Source organism: Cynoglossus semilaevis, chromosome 15 (assembly GCF_000523025.1).
Source record: "Cynoglossus semilaevis isolate Cse_v1.0 chromosome 15, Cse_v1.0, whole genome shotgun sequence".
In the NCBI taxonomy this organism is placed as follows: Eukaryota; Metazoa; Chordata; class Actinopteri; order Pleuronectiformes; family Cynoglossidae; genus Cynoglossus; species Cynoglossus semilaevis.
The window spans coordinates 17495638-17498173 of NC_024321.1; the positions used below are offsets into that span (position 1 = coordinate 17495638).

The following is a 2536-nucleotide window of genomic DNA, read 5'->3' on the forward strand; positions in this document are numbered from 1 at the left end:
GAGGAGGAGGAGGAGGAGGAGGAGGAGGAAAGTTTCTCCTTTACGTTGATCTCCTTCAGGATGAAGACACAGAGAAGAAGATGAAGAAGAGTCTGACCCTGATCACGGCGTCTCTCTTGTTCTGAGCTTCTCCGATGCGAGCGTCCTTCTGAACCTGCGCCGTGCGACCTTTCCCCAGAGAGTGGAGGTAGTCCTGCGGTGAGACGGACGACAACATGAACATGACAACACTGAGCAGGAGCAGGAGCAGGAGCAGGAGCTGAGCAGTGAAGTGGTCTGTGCCACACCTGGTCGTCGTGAACGTCCTTGAGGGTGTAGCTGACCACGCTGATGCCCATGTTGACCAGGTCGGAGGAGGCCACTTTGAAAACCTGCTCGGAGAACTTCTTACGGTCCTTGTAGATCTCCTGCGAGACGGAGGTGGAGATGAAGACGACGGTGACTTCACAGACACCGTTTACAACAAAACTACACAGTGAAAGTATAACATCGTGATTGAGCTAAAAATCAATACAAATTAACATCGACTGAAATAAAAAATGAATCTTGAATCGAGGTGTGCATCTCAAAATGCACTGGTCATACCATGACACTACACACTCTTGTACAGTAGGTGGCAGTATGCGCCTAAAAGCGCTGGTGGTGACGTGAGTTAGCGTGTATGGAAACATTCAAATCATTCAAACTGAGCCCAGATGTCCTCACCTCTACAGTCAGGTGTGCGATGATCGCCCTCTGGTGGCCCTCCAGCGTCTCCAGAGCGATATGTGCAATTTCCGGCTCTGACTTTCCCATGAACATCTGACAGGCTGCAGCTAGCATCTGTTTGTTCTGACCCTGGATCTTCATCTGTCGGAGAAAAAAAAAAACAGATTCTGATCAGAAAACAGTGGGGATGTGAGTTGATATGAAACCACTAGGGGGCGACTGTGCTGAACTGCGTTTGTGGATCTTAGTTAAAATATCACTGAGTAAGATTGTCTTTATCTGAACAGGACTGTAATGTTGGAAAATATGAATAAAATAAAATAAATCAGACCTCTACTCTGACCTCTGCCTTGACCTCAGCCCTGACCCCTGTACTGACCCCTGCTATGACATCTGATCACTTTATTTTCCATCTTTTACTTGACCCGTCGCGGTCGAACGCTGCGGCGTGTTCTTGACGTTATCGTCGTTGCCGACCACTGACCTGGGCCACGCCCGTCACAGAGATGGGAACGCCGTGGCGAGTGTAGACTTTGTCGCTCTTCACGTTCAGAGTCAGAGTGTTGAGGGAGATCCTGCAGTTGGACAGACACAGGTTCCAATGACTGATGGTGGAACTAATGGGAGAAGGAGTCAACCTGACGTTTCTGCTGCCCCCAGGTGGACACTGCAGGCTTAAACTTTTTTTTAATTAAAATTCAAACTATAACTGTTATTAACTGTTGTGTTCTAGAACAGTAGGTGGCGATCATTGGGTTTGGTCATAATTTGACTGGAGTGGCGCTTTGGCCCAGAGGCAATGTCTCTGTCATTGGTGTGGAACCCCAGGGTTCACCTCCTGGGCAAGTTCGAATCCCGGTTAGGGCGGTTGGTACCTTCCAGTGGACTCACCACCCGCAGGAAGGTTTGGTACGGTGCAATGTGATTTGGGTGGCGACTGCTGCCCCCGCGACCCGGTAACGGATAAGCGGATGAAAATGGATGGATGGATGGATGGATGGAGTTTGTCCATTTAAGTAAATACTTTCCTGCCCCATCCTGACCGTGGTGTTGACGCTGTTAGCAGCTGAAGACCACCTTAGTGCCCAGCACTCAGTGAGGCTGGTCTGACACAAGCCAGGCCTCTGAGCTGAAGCCTCTACAAACACATACTGTGTGTTGAGGGAGGTTTGAAGCTGCAGGTGTGTTGTTTGCAGTGTGCAAATAACAACATGTGTATTGACTGTGTATTAGAGCAGAAAGTATGAGTGGGTGGACAGTGGGATTATGGGATATGCAGTGTCTATCAATCTGCCCTTGGGTTAAAGTTTTTAATCTGCTTCATCTTCAAGAATTAATTAGCAGCCTTAACGTGCTAATTGTGACAGCCCTGGTGAACCAAGAGTAAACACTCCATATTGACTCCCTCATCTATCTATTTATCAAAGACACCAATGTCATGTGACTTCATATAACGATCCGACTGTCAGTTGTGCTTTTGGCATTACACTGTATTAAAGAAGACTTAAAACAAGTGACTGTAAATAGAACAGGGAAGTATCAACATATAAATGGTGCTTCATTTCCCAGTGTAACTTCCATTCATGTGAAGTTGCTTCTAAAAACCAGCAGAACATGTAAAATCTTCTTCTTCAACTTTCAGCTGGATAGTTATTAGAGTAATTTCCTGTACACAGAGTACTTCCTGTTTACCTTGTCATATCAGAAAGTACACTCAGGGAAATAAAAGCTGGGGGGGGGGGGAATGCAACCCTGATTGAATACCAGCTTTAACTCTGAACTAAATGTGTCTCACCCTGACTCGTGCCACCGTCTGAACCGCCTGTTC

General features: G+C 47.2%; 2 protein-coding genes across 3 annotated transcripts in view; both read right to left on the reverse strand.

Moving 5' to 3' along the window:
• The window catches only part of cdh23 (cadherin-related 23), an 85858-nt gene that overhangs the window by 48604 nt on the left and 34718 nt on the right, over nt 1-2536 (reverse strand). Inside the window, 1 exon segment of the mRNA XM_025062894.1 lies at nt 2504-2536. This exon segment is cut by the window's right edge and continues 50 nt beyond it. Coding sequence (XP_024918662.1) covers nt 2504-2536 — 33 coding nt within the window.
• On the reverse strand, nt 7-1577 carry LOC103391342 (flotillin-1-like). Of its 2 annotated transcripts, none has more exons than XM_017039387.2 (4): nt 1193-1577; nt 706-849; nt 288-407; nt 7-193 (listed from the first exon to the last, which is right to left on the reverse strand). In XM_017039387.2, exons 2-4 carry the CDS (start codon nt 847-849, stop codon nt 56-58), a joined length of 402 nt encoding a protein of 133 aa, XP_016894876.2. In that variant the 5' UTR covers nt 1193-1577; the 3' UTR covers nt 7-55. The 2 variants fall into 2 exon arrangements, with proteins under 2 accessions (XP_016894876.2, XP_024918665.1); XM_025062897.1 differs by having other exon boundaries at nt 1088-1208.